Source organism: Hemibagrus wyckioides, linkage group LG29 (assembly GCF_019097595.1).
Source record: "Hemibagrus wyckioides isolate EC202008001 linkage group LG29, SWU_Hwy_1.0, whole genome shotgun sequence".
Taxonomy (NCBI): domain Eukaryota; kingdom Metazoa; phylum Chordata; class Actinopteri; order Siluriformes; family Bagridae; genus Hemibagrus; species Hemibagrus wyckioides.
This window is the reverse complement of record NC_080738.1, coordinates 12,074,837-12,093,906: the sequence shown is the minus strand read 5'-3', so window position 1 is coordinate 12,093,906 and position 19,070 is coordinate 12,074,837. Positions and strand designations below refer to the sequence as shown.

The window sequence follows — 19,070 nt, the reverse complement described above, 5'->3', positions numbered from 1 at the left end:
CCATTGAGGGTTTTTCTTTCTTTAATGGAAGAGTACCGGCAATTTTGTCCACGTGTGTATATGCTCTCTTTGTCTAGACAGCTCAATGAACAACATGATGTGAGGTGATATCAGATTACTAAATCAATAAAATTGTGTGTGTGTGTGTGTGTGTGCTTCCAAAATGGCAGGGTTATAAAGCTGAAGTGCTTTGCTTTTTTTTGGCCAGCTGTAATGCATGGACGAAATGTAATAATGCAGTGGAGACTGCAGAGGATGCTCTTATGTTCAAATAAATCTCATTTTCCGCTCGTGGGTCAGCATGTTGTGGAGACTGATTAATTCATTCCGACCATTAGTGTTTTATTCCTTTTTTTTTCCTTTCTTGTGTGCCAGAAAGACGTCAAACAGACCTGCAATACTTTCTGTGGTACGCTCTGTGCTAAAATTATATTTATTCAAATGTCACTGCCGTGGTTTGGATGCTGAATGGTGAAGGAGAATTTTATTATAACTCTTTTCACTTTTAAAATACTTTTATGCAAACTAAGGTGTAAATGAGGCAGGGAACAAATCAAGGGCAAATAAGGGCTTTAAAAAGCCTACAGATGTAGCTGCTGAGCAAGCACAGAGTAAAGCCCTGAGGTCTTTCTGCCTGCAATATTAATGTGTTTGTTATTTTTATTGAGCTATTTATTGACAGTGGACCTGGAGAACAATGCTGACAGATTACTTTTAAATATTTAAGTATTACCTTTCATAGCGAGTAGGTGCTGGTTTTAAGTGAACAAATGTTTCTTGCACTAGAAAGTCCACAAAGATCGATGATGATGATTATTACAAAACATTATAAACACTGTTTTAGGAGATTTTGATTTTCATTGTGCAGATTTAAATGGAGGTGAGATTCAAAGAAATGTCCTGAAACTGTTTAGCATTTATTTTGGTTATGTCCAGTATCAAAATTCTCTGGAGCAGTACTGACCTTTGCTTTGGAGAAATACACTGCTATATTATTCCATACATACATAAAAAAAATTAATGAATTTGGTTTTTAGTTTCCTTTGAAAATGAAAACACCTTTAGTAATGCATCTTTTACCTGGAAATCTGAATATGGTAAACGTTAAAATAATTTAAATGGTACACAACTGTACCTGCTTTAAAGCTAAAAGAAAAGGCTAATTAAAGATACTCTACATGCCCCTTTCCAGGAAAAAGATGTATTGATGGACCCACCCATGATGACGATGCCTTTTCAAACTTTATATGTCCTCTCACTCCCAACTCCTATTTCACTTATAATGTAATGCACAAGAACTTTAGAAGAACAAGACTGGAAGAAAGAAAGTCAATGACCTTTCATATACACAAGCCTGGATGGAAACATTCTTCTTAACAAGCCAATGGTTGTAATATGATGTAACAATACAGTAAAAAAAAAAAAAAAAAAAGCTGAAGCTATTTCCACACCCAAAACGTTGCATATATGAATGCCTGCATACCGTATGTTCATACAGTGAAAGGGGACTAACCAGTCAACTACACCCAAACACAATAAACAAAAAGACATTCAGAGGCTTATTAAAGGGTTAAAAAATTATCTAATGGGTTATTTGTACCATGTGTATTTAAAAGTGTGAGTAAATTGAGGTGAGGTGAAACTTTACCTACTCACATACACTACATTGTCAAAAGTTTTGGGACACCCCTCCAAGTCATTGAATTCTGGGGTTGTTTTTCAGGGGTTTGGGCTCGGCCCCTTAGTTCCACTGAAAGGAACTCTTAATGCTTCAGCTTCATACCAAGACATTTTGAACAATTTTTAATGCTCCCAATTTTGTGGGAACAGTTTGGGGATGGCAACTTTCTGCCCCAACATGACTGCACACCAGTGCACAAATCCATAATGACATGGAACGAGTGAGTTTGGTGTGGAGGAACTTGACTGGCCTGCACGGTCCGGCAAAGTTGAATCCTGACCTCAACCCAATAGAACACCTTTGGGATGAATTAGAACGGAGACTGCGAGCCAGGCCAAAACTGGGACGTCTGCCTTTACATGCACATGGATGTAATATGGATTTGGCCCGCCCTTTTGCAGCTATAACAGCTTCAAATCTTCTGGGAAGGCTTTCCACAATGTTTAGGAGTGTGTTTATGGGAATGTTTGACCATTTCTCTAGAAGCGCATTCGTGAGGTCAGGCACTGATGTTAGGCAAGAAGGTCTGGATTCATCCCGAAGGTGTTCTGTGGGGTTGAGGTGCAGGCCAAACTCGCTCATCCATGTCTTTATGCACCTTGCTATGCGCAAGACTTTTAGCAATATAGCGTATTTTCAGACGGTGGAAAAAACCCAGAGGAAACCCGGTTACACACGTGATGTGAATTTCTACTAAAATCCAATCAACTAGAAAATAAATAATCATACGTGAAAGCGAAACCTTCCTAATGTTAAAATGAGAGCCAAAAAAGTTTAGAAATGATTCTTAAAAAGCCAGAGTGTGATAGGAAGTGGAGGTGAGATGACAAACTCTTTTTCTCTTAAAGAGGTTTTCTAAAGTAGGCCACAAGAACAAGTTGTGAAGACGGGAAGTAAGAAAGTTAATGACCTTACAAAAGCCAGGACGGAAATGTGCTTCTCAAAGCCAAGGGCTGGAACACATACGTAACAGAAAAACCCTGAAGAGTAAAGACTCATGGTGAAGAAAGAAACGTCCTGAGAGTGAAGAAAATAAGCTTGCTTAAGAGATGTATTGTGAAACCGATAGTGCATTTGAGTTTCTGTGTTACTGCAATAAAACGGGTTTGACTGGATGTCTATATGATTGTGTGTGTGTGTGTGTGTGTGTTAGGAGTGGGGTAGATGATCACAGTGGGGGTGGCTTCAGGTAACACGGCGGGATTTACCCTTTCTTCCCTTCACTTCAGCAGCCATGTGGACGGAGGAGGAGCAGAAACAACGCTCAGTAGAAAACGACTCCCTCGCGCACTGAACACAACTCCGTACCGATTCTATTTTTGTCCCGACGACTCCTTTTTTTCCTTTTACTGGTGTGTTTCGTTTTTAACCCAGGATCGCGCTGAAATCTTGGCGTCAGAGCCAAACTTTGGTTAATCTCCACCTAAGAAGACTTCTTTGCTTACACCGAGGGGGGGATTTAAAGGACTTTAAATAGCTGTTCCTGGGAGAGTTATTTCTGAGCAGCCATGGAGAGATGTAGAGGACCCTCCCCGACCTACAGACACACGCACCCCTTCGTTCACGAAGTGAAACTGAGCACGGCGCAAAAAATACGGGTATCTATCTCATTAAATTGTGCGTTAAAAGTTTGCGTGTACGCGCGCGAAGCTTTTAAAAAATAACCACTGTTTTGTGTTTGTGTGCGCTCGCGCGCGTGCTTTAATTAGAGGTCAACTCGCGTGTGGTGTTTAGGGCGGCTGTACGCCGTGGCTGCGCACGCTTTGCGCAAATGCATGTTTGTTTGTTTTTTTTGTTTGTTTGTTTTTTTTGTTTGTTTGTTTTTTCAACGAGGGTGCTTTTGCTAATAATTCAGAGAATTCACATTCGCACGTATTTCACTAAGAGACTTTCTTTGCAACACACTCGTGCTGAAACCTTTTCGACTCATCGAAACCTGTAGGCTCCGAACAGGAAATATTTGCAGATGTCGCAGAAAATGCGTTAATCGAGCGCATTCGTTGGTGAAGATTCTCCTTCCTAGTAACTAAGTTATCTACTAGAAAACTGCTCGTTTTGCAACAATAAGTATTTCAGCACGTGTTAGATCATGTAGTGATTAAAACCTGGGGATTATATATGGCGTCGTTTTGCTATAATTAATACTGTGTGCAGCTCAGTAAAGCTTAAAGTCAGTATATAAGCTGTCTTGAATTCCATACTCCATGCAAAACTTCATCTCTACAGTCTAAAGGCCAAATTCGGTGTATAGTTTTATCTCCTTCTTGGCTGTTGAAGAATCTGTACTGTGTCGAAGCACCTTGATCCTTGATGTGTGCAAAGAATTTGTTCTTTCATTTATAACACAACCTTTCTCCTCACAGAGTATCATACTGGGATGTGTCCTCTTCCCTATTCGCATCACTCTTGCCATCCTGTTCTTCCTGCTCATGTGGCCTGTTGCTCGGCTCCGGCTAGCCGGTCTGTCTGAGGAGGAGAGGGCGAAACCTGTCCGAGGCTGGAGAAAATGGTTTTTCCATCCCATCATGGTCTTCCTGAGTCGATCTGTGTTCTTCTCCATGGGCTTCTTCTGGATAAAGGTGAAAGGTCGGCAGGCTACGCAGAAAGAGGCACCGGTGTTGGCTGTGGCACCCCACAGTGGCTTTCTGGACATGCTGGTACTCAGCCTAGCGGGATTGCCGACAGTGGTGTCACGCTCTGAGAACACCAACCTGCCAGTGATTGGGGGTGAGAGATGCTTCAGGCTTGGGGAGAGTTTAGATGTTGATATGGGATGGAAAAGAAGAAACTCACACTCTCTCTCTCTCTTTCTCTCTCTCTTTCTCTCTCTCTTTCTCTCTCTCTCTCTCTCTCTCTCTCTCTCAGCACTTTTGGAGTATAACCAGGCCGTGTTGGTTAGTCGGAAGGATCCTGAGTCAAGGAAGAAGTGTGTGACTCAAATCAAAGAAAGACTCACTTCCAATGGTTACTGGCCTCAGGTATGATGTGAGATTAAAAACATTATTTGAGAGCGCTTGACTGGCAGCAGGCATGCTGGAATGACTTGCTAAGCTGCTTTACACCTAAGAGCAAGTGTGAATATGACCACTTGTTCACACATCTCTCTCTCTCTATCTGTGTTTCTGCAGATGCTAATGTTCCCGGAAGGAACCACTACAAACGGTCGAGTCCTTATCAAATTCAAGCCTGGTAAGTAAGCAATAATAAAATAATCTGAGTAACGAAATAGTGAAGGGAATTTAACCGAAACACCGGATTCTTACCTGATTACTGCTGTCTGTTTTTCTCTCAGGTGCTTTCTTGGCAGGTGTTCCAGTTCAGCCGGTGTTGCTTCACTACCCTAATAAAACAGTAAGTAAGAAATATGACCCTACTACAGCACAGCAGATATAATTGTGCTTAATAAAGGCCTGTTATCTTTTTTGTGTTGATTTCCAAGCTGGTCTTTCAGGCAATGACCATTTAGAAATATGACATCTGCTGATAGTAGAGGATACTAGTAGAGGATTTTAATCATGTTAGATCATTTCTGAAATTTACCAAAACACTTTTTTTTAAGACATTAAACATTGTCTGTTTTGAGCTAAAATCAAATTAATTTTTTTAATGGTGTTTTTTGCAGGACACTGTGCGCTGGACTTGGAAAGGTGCATCATGGTAGGCAACCTTAAATTATACATATTTTATTTTACATATAAGGTATTATTTTTATTGTTCCAGCAATCGTTTGCAGCAAATACAAAAAGATTATTCGCTGTGATGCTAGGGATGCTATTGATATCCACCACTCCTGATAATGATGTTTAATGTTTTGTAATGTCTGTGGAAGAAGGTCGTTTCCTTGCTTCGCTTGTTTATTAGCAGTTAGCAACGGACTTTCTTTCACCAGTCTCTCTTTTGTTCTTTCTCTAGTAGTTAATAAGACAAAAACAAGAACAGTCTGTCTTGTTACCAAGAAACAGAAAGCCATGTGTTACCAAGTGTCAGAAAGCTTTACCTGTGACTGCTACAAAGCCCTGATACTGGAGACTCGCGAATCTACTAAATCTGCATCAGGAGAAATATTTGTATTGTGTGTTCTAATTTTTTCCTACAAAAACTATACAACAAAGGTTTAATTAATTAATCAAGGGATAAATTAATTGATCGTGGTCATATCCCATAACCCGAGTGTTTAGAAGCTAAATACATGATTCTGAACGTATCTTGATGTGTCTAAGTCTTTCTTTTTGGTCGCAGGCTCGATTGTCTCTGGTACACCGCGGCTCAGTTCCACAGCAACGTTACGGTGGAGGTATGAGCTTCTGTGATCGCCATCTCTCTAAATCGATCTCTCTCTCTCTCTCCAACGGTCATCTCAGCAACAACCGAAGGCAATGAAATGACCATTAATTGTTTCCTTTTGCTGTAGTTTCTGCCTGTCTACACACCTTCCCAGGAGGAAAAGGAGAACCCTGACTTATTTGCTGATAACGTTCAGAAACTCATGGCCAAGTGAGTCAGATGACGCACACAATATTTCTATACGCTGTTTAAATCTGGCGTGTTTACAGTAGTGTACTTTTACATAATGGATTTTCAATGAGGACCTTTTTTGCCTGAACATTTTTCGATTGTGTGTGTTTATTCCAGAGCCCTGGGAGTTCCTGCTACAGACTACGTCATGGAAGGCCTTTTTCCTGTTACAAAATTAGGCGGCCTCTCTCTTCCTCTCGAGTGTCCTTCCAGAGAAACACTGAAATTACTCAAAATTCAAGGGTAAGTTGGTGTAATTTGGTGTGTGTCCACCTGTATACATTGACCTCATGCGATTATGTAATCAGGCAATGGTATGGCTGATAGATAGATTTTGATCTCTGTGATTCTGAACATGGCATGGATGTTGCTTCCAGATGGACTAGTTTAAGTATTTCACAAATGGATGATGATGATGATGATCTGGGATCAGATGTGAAAATGGTGTGAAAAAAACATCCAGTGAGCAGCAGTTCTGTGGGAGGAAACAGCTTTTTGATAAGAAGAGTCAGAGCAAAGTCAAATAACTATGCTGAGCAGAAAAGTGTCTCAGAAACTGTGTCACAGATAGGCGAATGTGACACAACCATATCAGCAGCATAAAGAGCAGAAACTGTACAGCTACAGACTGGGAAAAAAAAAGTTATCTGGTCTTTTTTCCATTCATCATCTAGCCAGTTTCAGTGAGTCTGTAGCTTATTTGTGTAACAACCAAAGTTGTTCATGGAGATCACATTTTCCTCTGTTCTGATGTTATGTGAACATTAATTAAAGCTCCTGACCTGTGTCTGCATGACTGTTTGGTGGTTTGCATAATTGCATGAACGAGCAGGTGTACGTGTGTACCTATGCAAAATAGCTGTGTGTGTGATAGTGGTTGACAATATAGCCTGAAGTTGTATACAATATTTCAACGGCCATATTTCACATATCTTAAATTTAGCACTTTTTTGAGTGTTTTTATGAACAATACAGTAAAACAAGCATTTTTGCGCTTTGTCCAATGGAGACAAAACTGGGGAAATTGGCTTAGATATTTTTGACTATAGTCCTTGTATAAGAAAGTAGTGCTGGTTCTTCACTGGTTGCCAAATTTCAACCAGTCTCATTCAAACTGGCATCTGAATTTCACTTAAATATTTCTTTCACACTGTCCTCCTTGTTCTTCCTCTCTCTCTCGCTCTCTTTCTCTCTAGTTTTAGTAACGCTCAAGTGGAGACTTTGCTCAACACAATGATTGACAGATGTCACTCAGGACAGGTCAAGATCACTGTCGATGATTTGACTTCCTTTTTGGGACTCGCAGACAGACAGACGGCAGCACAAGTCTGTTCCTTTTACTCCAAGGTAATGTGTGTGAGACACTACATATGCAAACTTCACTTAAACGACGTGTGTGTGTGTGAATATAAGTAGTTATTTGCTCTTTTGTATACACTTGTACTACTAATAAACTGCTGTGTGATTTAGGGTGACACACTGGATCTGAGGCAGCTATGTTTGAGCTTATGTACGGCTGCAGGACTCCGGACGCCCGAGTCTCTTCTTCACACTGCATTCCCGGTGAGTTTGTGGTGTGTGGCTTCAATTGTTCCATGTTCAAAGAGCTGTAATGGAGCCTTTTGTATTAGTGACAAAAGAGCATGTGGCTGCCAAGCTAGAAGATCTACACCTTTATCAGTTTGGACAGAGATAATCCCTGATCATAATACCATCAGAAACCACAACACAACAATCTCCATGGCTTGGCTATTGACTTAACCACACAACAAATATAATTTTGAATGTGTTTAGTTTAGCTGAGTGACCCCCAGTGTGGGTAAGTGACTGATTACTGAAGAAGTCTGTAATCTTACTCTCTTGTTACATCTCTATACAGTCCCCGTAAGAAAGTGTTGGCGTGGTAAGGCCAGTTGTTTTGTTTTTGCTATGCACTAATGAGGCAATAGATCAGAATTTAATTTCCTGAAATTTACGTAGGTGTTCAACAAATTGGAACATGGCATCTTTGGCTGCCAGCTTTTAGGTGAGCAAATGTATAGTAAAAGATAGCAGATGTTCAGAAACAGCCATCCAAGCCCAAGCTTATGACCCTTACCTCCATCATGCTTAACTGTTGTTTTGGATCATAAGCAGATCCTTTCTTTATCTATACATGATTGTTTTCTATCACTTTATTAGAGGGTACTTTTGTGGCTCATCTCTCAATTTCTTTCTCAATTCCAGTCTGCGCCCACTTTTTTGTTTTTCAAGTTTTCAGCTTCAGAAGGGTTTGCTTTTCTGCCAGATACATCTCTCTGGTTTACACGATTTGTTTATCCTTTTTAAACAACAAATGCAGTCCTCACAGACAAAACCCAGTCTACCGAGTGTAGACTTTATTAATAAAACAGTCAGAATTATGCATATGAAAATGATGTGTGTGTGTGTGTGTGTCTGCAGCTGTATGACAGTAACGGTGATGGTTTGCTAAGTTCAGAGGACCTGTCTGGCCTCATGGCAGCGCTGGTGGGAGTTGCTCAATACAACATTACAGAGATGTACTCTGAGTTGACCAATAGAGGACAACCAACTGAGGGTGAGTACAAATGAAGAAACATGATTGCTTCAATGAACTTCATTGGCAGCAGGGCTGGCAAAAATCAGAGATATGGATTTTTTTTTTTTGTTTGTTTGTTCCTTTTAAATGTAATGTTTGACAGCAATATGTAAGGACAAGGACAAAATGTGACCAGCTGTGGTGTTATCAGAAAATGATCAGCTATCCGGTGGCGTGATGTGGCCTGACTGTTATCAACCTGAAGGCGATTATAACACCATGTCCTGAAGTGGTTTATTTCTTTTATACCACTGCAATTTGTCAATGATTACAATCTGTCAGTCGATTGGAATCAGATCAGACTTGGAATCTCTTTCATTTGACTTGATCTTGTGTTTATATGTGTGTATGTGTGTGTGTATATATATATATATATATATATATATATATATATATATATATATATATATATATATATATCTATATATATATATATATATATATATATATAATGTATATATGTATATATGTATATATAATGTATATATGTGTATGTATGTACAGTATGTTGCCAAAAGTATTCGCTCACCTGCCTTGACTCGCATATGAACTTAAGTGACATCCCATTCCTAATCCATAGGGTTCAATATGATGTCGGTCCACCCTTGGCAGCTATAACAGCTTCAACTCTTCTGGGAAGGCTGTCCACAAGGTTTAGGAGTGTGTTTATGGGAATTTTTGACCATTCTTCCAGAAGCGCATTTGTGAGGTCACACACTGATGTTGGACGAGAAGGCCTGGCTCTCAGTCTCCGCTCTAATTCATCCCAAAGGTGTTCTATCGGGTTGAGGTCAGGACTCTGTGCAGGCCAGTCAAGTTCATCCACACCAGACTCTGTCATCCATGTCTTTATGGACCTTGCTTTGTGCACTGGTGCACAGTCATGTTGGAAGAGGAAGGGGCCAGCTCCAAACTGTTCCCACAAAGTTAGGAGCATGGAATTGTCCAAAATGTCTTGGTATGCTGAAGCATTCAGAGTTCCTTTCACTGGAACTAAGGGGCCAAGCCCAGCTCCTGAAAAACAACCCCACACCATAATCCCCCCTCCACCAAACTTTACACTTGGCACAATGCAGTCAGACAAGTACCGTTCTCCTGGCAACCGCCAAACCCAGACTCGTCCATCAGATTGCCAGATGGAGAAGCGCGATTCGTCACTCCAGAGAACGTGTCTCCACTGCTCTATAGTCCAGTGGCGGCGTGCTTTACACCACTGCATCCGACGCTTTGCATTGCACTTGGTGATGTATGGCTTGGATGCAGCTGCTCGGCCATGGAAACCCATTCCATGAAGCTCTCTGCGCACTGTTCTTGAGCTAATCTGAAGTCCACATGAAATTTGGAGGTCTGTAGCGATTGACTCTGCAGAAAGTTGGCGACCTCTTCGCACTATGCGCCTCAGCATCCGCTGACCCCGCTCCGTCAGTTTACGTGGCCTACCACTTCGTGGCTGAGTTGCTGTCGTTCCCAAACACTTCCACGTTCTTATAATACAGCTGACAGTTGACTGTGGAATATTTAGGAGCGAGGAAATTTCACGACTGGATTTGTTGCACAGGTGGCATCCTATCACAGTTCCACGCTGGAATTCACTGAGCTCCTGAGAGCGACCCATTCTTTCACAAATGTTTGTAAAAACAGTCTGCATGCCTAGGTGCTTGATTTTATACACCTGTGGCCATGGAAGTGATTGGAACACCTGATTCTGATTATTTGGATGGGTGAGCGAATACTTTTGGCAATATACATATATATATATATATATATATATATATATATATATATATATATATATATATATATATATACATATATATATATATAACAATGAAGACTAACGAGAGCTTCCAGTGAGAAGCCATTCACTCAATAACAACAACATTGAACAAAGCAATGAGGATAAGTTTGACTTTGAGTTGTTAAACTGTCTCAGGAGGAACGGAGTTCAGGTGGTTTTACAGATGACATGAATGTGGTTAGACCACTTTAGGGTGTTGGTGAAGGCAGTTCTCCGGAACATGACTCGCTCTACTACATTAACTGCAGTGTTGTTCAGCCTCAGAGGAAAGGCAGACTGGTGATATTTATTTTTTTCCCCCTCCCCCACAGTTTTCAATGTGTTTAGCTGCCTCTCTCTTGTACATGGACTAACTGTGACTGCTGACCCACTCATTAACATCAAAAGCTTGATGATCAGCAGTCATTTATATAAAGTGGAAACAATAGTGGCAAGAGAGCACAACCTTGAGGTGTGCCTGTGCTGATGGTTAAAAGGTCAGACAGGTGATGAGCTAACTACACATCCCGTCCTCTGACAGGAAGTCGGTTATCCATTGACTAGTGTTCGATGGATGTGAAGCTGTTAAGAGCTTTTTGGCGTTCACCTTCCGAGCATGTGTGTTGGTGGAGCTGTAAAGTGTAATGATTGACACGTAAGCAAGCTGTAAATGATTCAGGAGAGGGTTCTGTGGTTAATTTTGAGTGATTTTGAACCAGAGTGCTCAAAGGATATCATTACCATTAAGGCCATTATTATGGATGGAAATGATGTTGATGATGATGGAAACTTTAGGGCAATCGGGAATGCTACAGGATTGTAGTGATTCAGTGAAGATGACCGTGAAGACTGGAGATGCCTGGCTTTCCCAGGTGCAGCTTAAAGTGAATTAGTCAAAATAGCGCAACTTGTTTTCAAGAATTTAATGATTGTTACAAAGCACTGAAACGGACTGAGCTGTTAATACGGATTTGAATTACAGATGGGACTAATGTCAGAGTTGTGTGTGTGGGCACGAATAAAGGTTTATCTTATCTTATAGAAAATCTAAACTTAAATTCAAATAAACACCTTCCGACCAATCAGATTTGAGAACCCAGTATAACTGTGGAATGATGTCTTATAGATAATGTAATAATCAGTGCCTGTCTTCCTCCCCACAGGAGCGTTGTATAACCTGCTAATGACTCATCCGACATATCAGAAGCTCTTTAAAGAGTACTTCGAGCATGAAGGACTAAGACTCGTGGCAGACAAAAATCACAACGGCATTCCGAACGGAAAGACCAGTCGCAATAACAACGGCATTCACAACCGAAATGTACTGAACAAAAAGTGTGACTAAGGAAATTCTTTTAATCGGACAACTGGGACATTTCTAAAGCGTACACAGAATCCATGTAGCGGAGGATTTTTAGCAAAGATTGTATTTTTGTTTGTGTGTGTGGATTTGCGAAACGCGAGGGAAGATTGTGTGTGTGCGTTTTAGTATACATTCAGTGTTTACAGATGTGTGTGATGGACTCGTTGTGGGGTTTGACTGTATTATATCTTGTTTTTGTATTAAAGGTAAACCAAAGTCATTACTCCACGGTTAAAAGCCACTATACAATCAGAAACTTAGTGCCTTGGTACTTTTACTGTTTTTTAAATATTAACTGAAGGATTTTGTTTTGTATTTCTGTGTCTTTTTATATATCCCTATTTGTGAGACTGACATTATACATTATCTTACATTTTAATATATTATGGTTGTAAATAAAAAATACACATATAAAAGTGAATTTCATCCTCTTGTTTAATTTTTCGATCACTTTCGGTTTCTTTTTCTTTGACTTGTTTGTTTTCTGCTGGGAGTTGGTTTCTCCTTCTTCCTTTTTCTTTATGGATCCTCTGGGTGAGGCTGCAGGTTCTAAAATCCTGTCTGTCCTTAGATTTTAAGTTTCTGTGTTTGTCCACAGTGGCTTGGTTTTATAACTGCACAAAACATGTTCCTGTTTCAGTGTTTTTTTTTTTTTTTGCTGGATGTCCGTTCCTACCGCTCACGCTCTCTTTTCACTCTTTATCAACTTCATCTGCATTTCTCAATTTTTCATTTCGTTCTACTGATCCTTGTCTAGTTTCCGTGGTGACCGTAAACAAACAAATCGCCACGTTTTATTGTGAGCTCTTCACTCTCGCTCTGCTGCTGCTTCTTAGTGTCCTTCCACGCGTGGTCCTGGCATTTGAAGCAGGCCTCGGTTTCTTTCTCTGCCTTTCTATATTCTGTTCTAGGATCGATTTATTTATGCTAGTTAGAATACCTGTGGTCATCTCTTCTTTTCTGGTCTCTCCCTCAGTACTCCCTGCTACAGTGTGCCTTGTAATTCCAGCATCTTTGTTCCTTGCTTCTTTAAGATCAACCCTTTCCTCTTTCTGTGGCCTCTCCCTTAAAACCATGTTTACTCCACTCTCCTTTATTTGATTTTTGCTTTTATTTCTACCATATGATTCCATCTCTTTCCCCTTGATTTCCACCTGGCACTGCAGTGATGCTAAGTAGCTTCTTGTATGTATTTTGTCTGTTCTTTTGTCTCCAGAGCAATCTTTAGCTTTGCGTTGCTCATAATTGGACTCTTCCTTGCCTCGACTCTCCTTTTTTATTTCCTTTACCTTCTCAGTTGTGACTGGAAAGGCATGTTTTTTGGGGGGGTGTTTCAATTCCCCTTCCGTTCTTTCAGGACATTTCACTGCAGCTTCCTCAGCCTCTGGACTGCCTTCTCTTATGTTCTCACTTCTTAGTTCTGTATCGCCGCTGCTGTTTTTTACAGGCCCTTTAAAGCAGAGATTACATTTTCTCGTTCTTTGACTGCGTCTCGTAGTTCCCGCTCCCTCTTTTCTGTTTCCCACTTGCTTTTCAAGAGTTATATTATAATGTTGCCTTGTTTTATATCTTCTTTTGTAAATGTGATCACCCTTACTGGAATTTTTTTTCTTCACAAATGCAACACCAACTTCTCCTCTTGTTCCCCTTCCTGTCGCAATATCAGAATTAGAGTCACTCTTGATGTCTGGTGCTTGGATATTTTTCTTGCCCTCTACCAGTGGTTGTTTCGTGTCTCCGTCCGTTTCACTATTCGGATTTTGTGTCTTTTTTACCTTCTGTGTTCTTGCTACATCTTCAGATATAAGTGAATTAAAGTCCCTTCTTGTTGTTCTAGTATTCATAACAAATATAGTATGACTTTGAGCATTTTTTCTTTGTTTGTTTATTCTTTCTGATCTTCTTGGTGTTTGCCTTTCCTCTTTATTAGTCCTACTTTTCTGATGTCCACCAGATCCATCTCTCGCTTTCACTACTGTTTTTTGATTTTTCTCTTTCCGGCCAAACAAATCGTCTGTTTCAGCTTTCTTCGGACTTTGCCTCGCCAGATGTCTGTGCTCTGTCTTGAATATGCTCTCTCTCTCTCTTGGTTTTTCCGTAATCGGAGTTTGCACAACTGCTGATCTTTTCACCGTTTCATTTTCCATCTCAACCTTCTTTCTTCCTTTAGGACTTGGAGTTTTCGCTCTGTCACATTTGCTTTGGTACAGAATTCCACTTGTTTTTGTCTCGACCTTTTTAATACTGTCCAACGCTTTATTCTCGCTTTCCTCTACACCTACTTGATCATTACTGGAACTGTTGTGTTTATGCTGTTCAGATTCTGTATTTTCTGTATATCCATCTCGGCCTAATTCAGCTTCACTTGTGCATAAACTACCAGCAGATATCATTTCTTCCACCCTTGATCCATTTCGCACTTCTAGACTTGTGTTGAACTCTAACATTTCTGGTGTCATCTGCCCCATTTTAACAGCCACCTTTTCATTTGCCACAGTACTTTCTGGTTGTGTTTGTTGGCTCATCATTTGTTTGGACTGCACTCTATTTGTTTCTTTCTGTCTACTCGTATCATTTTCTGTGCCCTTGTCCTCATGCTCATCCGTCTCCTCGATCATCTCTCTAGCCGTCCTCATTACTTCTTTTGTTGCTGAAGCCTTCTCAACACCAAATGTGTCCTCTAGTGGACTGTTTGTTTCATTGCTCTTATCAACGTCTTGTTGGGGAAATCCAAGAAATACTTCCCTGTCAAGCTTACGTGAAATGTCCAGTCCCAAACTTAAAATTTCCAATGGTGCTGCCGAATCTACCCAGTCAGGCGCGAATGATTCTAGCCCTGGTGAATTTGTTTGGACTTCTCTAATCACCAGGTTCTGGATACTTGGCTCTTCTTGCATATTGTATGCTTTAATCTTTGAGTTACTCATTTCATTTACCTGGTCATTTGCTACAGCATCATATACTCTTTGGGTTACTATGTCTGTATCATCCTGTGGAACCTGAAGAGCACAATCTGTATAGGATTTACTTCTTGACACATGGAAATATTGTGGATTGTTGACCTGCATACTGCAACCAGCCACTTCATCTATCTGACCTGGCAGCTCTCCTGTCTCTTGTATAAGATCATTTAATAGATCTTCCACTGTTTGGGGAATTGCATCAGTTGGTTGCAACATGTCATCGAGTAGCTTCATTTTGTCCATATTTAACTTCAAATTCTCAACTGAACTTGTATCTGTATCTGATTCTGAAGGCAAAGCATTTTTCTGTATGCCAATAGGGCAGTCTGTCAAGTTGTCAGCTAAGCATTTGACTTCATTTGATACAGTTTCAGAGTAAGGTGTTAAGCTATAAACCTCACTTTCCCTTTCACCTAGAATGGAATTGCTTGCTGTGAAGATTCCTAGTCCTTTTGGTGATATTATATCCCCAATGTAATCTATTTTTGGGACAACACTTAAATTGTCCTTTTTATATCCTGTCCGATTTTCTTTCTGAATGTTAATAGACATGCGATCAAGACTGAATTGTGAGTCATTTTGGAAAACTCTTACTGGTTCAGTAATGGTTGAGTTTGCAGTTGATGAAGAGGGAGCAACGAGGTTATTGTTTTTATACACGAAAGTTGGTCTAAGCCCTTCTATGTCATGAGCTGTTTCATGTGTATAGGATGATAACAAATGTACTTGGTTTTCTACATCTAACAGATTTAGTTCACTTCTGTTCCTTTGTTGAGAATGAAAATGGTAGTCGGGCAAATCGGTCTGAAATGTATCGTTGGAGTTTGCTACAGTCCCCTGAACTAACACAGGGGGTACAGAACTTGGATGTTCTGGCACAAATTGTGACCACTGAGTGGCATTCTGGTATGGAGCACTATGGAAGGGAGGTAGATCCGTGGGTGGTGGATGCAACAATTGAAATGTATTCTGAGTGAAGTCTTTCTGCTGAGGTGGAAAACCACTTTGATGGAAAACCGCTTTGTCTGTTTGTGGAAAAACCTGGACATATCTCTTGGGGAATGCCACCCCTGGGATGTTTCGTGGCTGATTTGGTAGATTGGGAATCTTAAAGGAAGGGAGGGTCGGAGGAACTCTACCTTCGGTCACATACAGACCCGACTGGAGAGGTGGAAGAGATTGTGTTTCTGGAACAGAAGGAAATTTTGCTTGTGATGCAGAAATGTATCCAAATTTGGTCTTATTACTTGAATGGCATGCTTCTGGCTCTACAGCAGTAGCTCTTGGTACATCTTGCGCATTGTCCTAGACAAGTAGAAATGGAGCATTTGATCATTTGCATACAGAAATTTCTGAGGTGTATTTTCTTGCAGATATTATAGATGATTTTAACATTGCCATATACACCATTATAAATTATATATAAAAGCTTTGATAAAGTTTAGATGCATTAATAGAGTTACTAACCACAACCCCCTGCTGCACTGGCATATCAGCAGTGTTTGAGTCTGAAAATAGCAGGGAAGAAATACATGCCACGTCTAATTCGTCCTCAACCTGAGAGAAAAAGAAATCTTGGATAAATTGAGTATTGGAAGTTTTAACGTACGAGTCTAACGTTTTTGGGTTTTTTTTTTTTTTTACCTCAGTTGGAGATATCTGACTGCAAATCTCATTAAGATATTCAAAGAGTTGGCCTTCAGTCTCATCCACATTTTCTGTCTCCTTAGCTATTTCTGACCCTTCTTTGACCTTTGACTCCAGATCTTTCATGAGCTCACTATATTCCAATAGTTCCTTTTCAGCCAGGTCCTGACCATTGATATTTGCTGCCTCATCAGTCACTATACAAGGATTCTGCACTAGAACATTTCCTTTAGATGGAGGAAAAAATAACATCACGTTCTAGCCCCAGGATTTCTGTTTATTTATTTTGTTTGTGTTTTAATAAGCTAATTTATTTTTATTATTTATTTATTTTTAACATCACTAACAGGTTCATTTCCTTCACATCTTGCATTTAAACTTGCCTGACTGTTCACTGGGTTCCTGCTTTGCCCTGTTGCCTTCCAGTTCCTTCTTTTCTAATTCAATGTACCTAAAGTAACACAGATATATCTAGGATCTACGGTCATGATGGAGTGAACATCAAGCAAGATACACAGTTTCCAGAGGTAGAAAAGAGGTAATAAGCCCAAGACATCCTACTTCTCTGGAAATTGTTTGTGTATTCAAAGGCTTATTTGTTTCAAGGTTCTATTATATCCCTATCATAGAACTGTCATGTCCTGAGGTGTTTTATTCCTTTTATAATTATAAAGTAAGTTGTCAAAAATTACAGTTTTTAATTTCTCACATTTTAACAGCTTTTATAGTAATCATTTTTAAAATGATCCATACCATTATGCACTGGCCACAAGCAAAGTTGTGTTGTAACAGATAACAACAACAGCCTCTCGTTTGTCTCTCTTGAACTTCAGTTAATAACAACAGGGAAAAAAAATATCACAGACTATCATGTTACCAAGAAACCAGAAAGCGCAAAGTCCACCGTCCTGAAAATATTAACTAACTACAAACCCGCTGAGACCTAAGACTCCTTCTATAAATTAGAAATCATGAGAAAGCTTCAGCATATCTTCACCAATATCAGTATAGTAACAAGAGCAACATATTTTCTATTTATAATTAGACTTTGGTTATGTGTAAGTCCCTGTGAATGAGTAGTTTCTATACACTGATCAGGCATAACATTATGAGCACTGCCAGGTGAAGTGAATAACACTGATTATCTCCTCATCATGGCTGAGTTTGACAAGGGCCAAATTGTGATGGCTAGAACACTGGATCAGAGCATCTCCAAAACTGCAGCTCTTGTGGGGTGTTCCCGGTCTGCAGTGGTCAGTATCTATCAAAAGTGGCGCAAGGAAGGAACCGTGGTGAACTGGTGTCAGGATCATGGGCGGCCAAGGGTCATTGATGCACGTGGGGAGTGAAGGCTGGCCCGTGTGATCCGATCCAACAGACGAGCTACTGTTGCTCAAATTGCTAAAGAAGTTATGATAGAAAGGTGTCAGAATACACAGTGCAGGACGGGTCAGGGCTGTTTTGACAGCAAAAGGGGAGACCAACACCAATATTAGGCAAGTGGTCATAATATTATGCCTGGTTGGTGTAGATAATGTATTAGTCCATTAATATAAGCCTGTGATTTGAATTATAGCTATTACCAGAACACCATCAAATTTGAGAATTGAAAATACAGTGCATCTATGTCACATTAAGGTCTTTTTTTTTGGGGTTACTGACTTCTGGGCCATGTGGTAGTACTTTATACGATCAACGTTGGAGTGAACCTCCCACTCCAAAGTAGCTTTCCTCACTGCTGCCGAGAACGGAACATCAGGACATTGAACTTGAAGGGAGTGAATTGCTTGTCTAGAGAAACAGGACGAATGTATTACAAAAGTACATCACCATTTCATGTTGATTTAATTGAAAGACATTATATCAAGAGGGGGGATACTGGGCTGGAAAATCCATCTATTCGACAACTTTTCCAATTCGATACTTACATGAAGAAGCATGCTAAGGCCTCCAGATCAGGACCGCTAGTGTAGACTGTCCTTGCAACTTTACGGTACTCCTGCCACAGCCTGAAGTTTTCGTTCAGTTTTGGAGGGATAGAATGAAGATTAAGATTAAGTTCTCTACCACTGATATTCACTGGAACTGGTGAGTTCATGTGCAGTAATGAAGGAGAGGAATTCATTTTCAAATGAGATACTGCTGCAGGTTGAATACAGTTCAGCTGAGGTGGGCAGTCCCCAAATGTAGTGTTTGTCATGTTGAATATCCTGTCAGGAATAAAAGGGTTTGGCAACATATAACACGGTTGAAGACTTGGCTGCTGGCATCTATATGTGAACTGGTCACCTGGTAGCATGAGATTTGGAGAAAGAGTTGGATGAAAAAATGGTGGAACCCTTGGTGGTCCATTTGCCTGTAATGAAGGCATATGAAATGGTGGTTGGTGAGGATGCTGTGCAGGGTAAAATGCATACAAAGGACGATACAAAGGGAATCGCCTAAATAAATCAAGTTCCTGTTCTTCTGTAATCACTCTCTGACCAACACCCAATGTAGGTGATTGACTTGATATAGAATATATC

The 19,070-nt window shown here is 40.3% G+C and overlaps 2 protein-coding genes across 4 annotated transcripts in view; one reads left to right on the top strand and one right to left on the bottom strand.

Moving 5' to 3' along the window:
* Positions 1–2,811: 2,811 nt before the first annotated feature.
* The window catches only part of lpcat4 (lysophosphatidylcholine acyltransferase 4), an 18,462-nt gene continuing 2,203 nt past the window's right edge, over positions 2,812–19,070 (top strand). The window contains exons 1-13 of one of the 3 annotated variants that reach the window (XM_058384963.1): positions 2,813–3,279; positions 4,045–4,408; positions 4,547–4,659; positions 4,810–4,870; positions 4,974–5,032; positions 5,304–5,338; positions 5,921–5,975; positions 6,093–6,175; positions 6,314–6,439; positions 7,393–7,543; positions 7,667–7,759; positions 8,639–8,774; positions 9,376–10,116. In XM_058384963.1, the coding sequence (XP_058240946.1) occupies positions 3,190–3,279; positions 4,045–4,408; positions 4,547–4,659; positions 4,810–4,870; positions 4,974–5,032; positions 5,304–5,338; positions 5,921–5,975; positions 6,093–6,175; positions 6,314–6,439; positions 7,393–7,543; positions 7,667–7,759; positions 8,639–8,774; positions 9,376–9,413 (1,404 nt within the window). In that variant the 5' untranslated portion in view covers positions 2,813–3,189 and the 3' untranslated portion in view covers positions 9,414–10,116. Of the gene's footprint in view, positions 3,280–4,044; positions 4,409–4,546; positions 4,660–4,809; positions 4,871–4,973; positions 5,033–5,303; positions 5,339–5,920; positions 5,976–6,092; positions 6,176–6,313; positions 6,440–7,392; positions 7,544–7,666; positions 7,760–8,638; positions 8,775–9,375; positions 10,117–11,735; positions 12,275–19,070 lie in introns of those variants that run through there. The other 2 variants (XM_058384961.1, XM_058384962.1) reach the window with 2 other exon arrangements.
* The window catches only part of LOC131349354 (uncharacterized), a 3,207-nt gene continuing 2,130 nt past the window's right edge, over positions 17,994–19,070 (bottom strand). The window contains exons 1-2 of the mRNA XM_058384965.1: positions 18,474–19,070; positions 17,994–18,336 (exon numbers count right to left, since the gene is read on the bottom strand). The exon at positions 18,474–19,070 is cut by the window's right edge and continues 2,130 nt beyond it. Coding sequence (XP_058240948.1) covers positions 18,174–18,336; positions 18,474–19,070 — 760 coding nt within the window. The 3' untranslated portion in view covers positions 17,994–18,173. The remainder of the gene's footprint in view (positions 18,337–18,473) is intronic.